A 1,785-nucleotide genomic window follows, 5' to 3' on the forward strand; every position below is an offset into this window, starting at 1 on the left:
CGGAATCTGCCCGGTCTGCCTCCGCGAGCGCCTCGGAAGCCTCTGCCCCGACTGCGCCAACGTCCGGCCTTGCGGATGCTGCGCAACGACGTCGTCTTCGTCTTCCTCCTCTGGTGACGGCGCCGGATCTGTCGGGAGACTGTCGAGCCTCATTGAGAGCGAGCCGGCCTTCCGGCGCTCGAGGTCGGTGGCGATCCCGTTTCTCCGTTCGAGGTCGAGGTTCGTCGGCAGCGATAAGGACGCCGAGATAGGCGATCGGAGCTTGCCGCCGTCGGCAGGTAAAACGTCGGCGCTTTGGTCCGTGTTTAGGTTTCAGAAGAGTAAGCGAAGCGAGAAACGAGAAGGTAACGGCGAAAACGACGCCGATGCTATGAGGCGGACGATGATGATGAGGTCGAGGTCCGTGGCGGTTCCGATGGCGGCGAAGACGGCGGCGTCGGATTCCGTTACCGGAGATGTTAAGCCGGCCTCGAAAGGTCGGAGTTGGTACTTTCCGAGCCCTATTAAGGCTTTCCGGCAATCCAAAATCTCTAGGATTGTTCATGAGCGCTCGCCGTTGTACAGAGGCTAATAATACTTTTGTAGACAAATTATCATCAATATCCATATATTAATTTTCATATGATTAACATACCATAAAAACTGATAATTGTTCTTTTTTTTTTTTCCCTGCCATGGAAATCTATCATACATGTTGAACTTGGATGCAAATGTTGAGTAAAAAACAGTCAATGTAATAATTGGATTTGCAACAATGAATTACTATGGATTTGTTATGCTTGTTAAATTCAGCTTTGATTTGTAAATTAAAACTTTTTCGTTCAAACCGTTTCTATTACAGCATTTTTCATACAAAGTCTAAACAAATTTAAATTTCTGTTAAGTTTTTACTATATTATTTACTCTAATATAAATTCAAATTTAATTTTTTCATTCTATAATTTTCCTTAACATAAATTCACTTATTAATTTCAAATTTTTTTACTCCGACACGAACAATTCATTTGAAAATTACCAACTTTCATTGTACGTGGGAAGACTGGATTTTAGATGGTTGAAAATCCTGCCGTGTTATTAACTGCTTAATAATACCATAAAATTGTGGCAATTATGGTTCACAAGGGCACGTGGACATGTGTGAATATGCTTTGTATTAAAGTAATTATTATAACAAGTACCAACTACCAGCACAAAATGTGAGAAACCAAAAGAATGTAATTGTACTTCTTTCCTTCATTATATAAATGTACTTATGCAGTTTGGTCTGGTTGGGCAATGTAGCTTTGCTCTTTTTTTCTTTTTTCTTTTTTCTTTTTTCTTTTTTCTTTTTTTAAGTAATACTAGGAAAAATTAAATTTATGTATTAATGATAAACTCTTTAGTCTTCAGAAACCTTTTTTTTTTTTTTTTTGGGGCGTCGGCTTATTTTGGTTGGTTTTAATATTTGTGGGAAAATTTGACGTCGCTAACACAACTTTTGATTTTAGTTATTTATAAATTATATCCACTGGTTATGTCACTTTTTGAACTCAATGTCTTAAAACATTTATGGTCAGCAAAATTCTTTAGTTTTTGTTTGTCGTTGATTTCGTTGTAGGGCTTCTTTATGGTCCTAATTCCATCATTGCGCCATAAAAGCTAAATTACTAGCTCAAAAACACATAAAAGTGAGAGCCCTGAAAGCTCAAGCTCTCTTAGCTTTTTGTCTATAACAAATGATTGTAAACTGGCTTGCTTTATCATCTAATAAGGGAAACTGTTTCTTTAAAACTTGTCTTCGCATTT

At 38.6% G+C, this 1,785-nt stretch overlaps 1 protein-coding gene across 1 annotated transcript; it reads left to right on the forward strand.

Moving 5' to 3' along the window:
• Nucleotides 1-4: 4 nt before the first annotated feature.
• On the forward strand, nt 5-762 carry LOC112093068 (the record flags this gene model as incomplete). The annotated part of the gene is made up of 1 exon (XM_024170762.1): nt 5-762. A coding segment is annotated over one exon (567 nt), but the record flags the coding sequence as incomplete, so codon positions are not given.
• Nucleotides 763-1,785: the final 1,023 nt, after the last annotated feature.

This window comes from Morus notabilis, unplaced genomic scaffold, assembly GCF_000414095.1.
Source record: "Morus notabilis unplaced genomic scaffold, ASM41409v2 Scaffold69, whole genome shotgun sequence".
In the NCBI taxonomy this organism is placed as follows: Eukaryota; Viridiplantae; Streptophyta; class Magnoliopsida; order Rosales; family Moraceae; genus Morus; species Morus notabilis.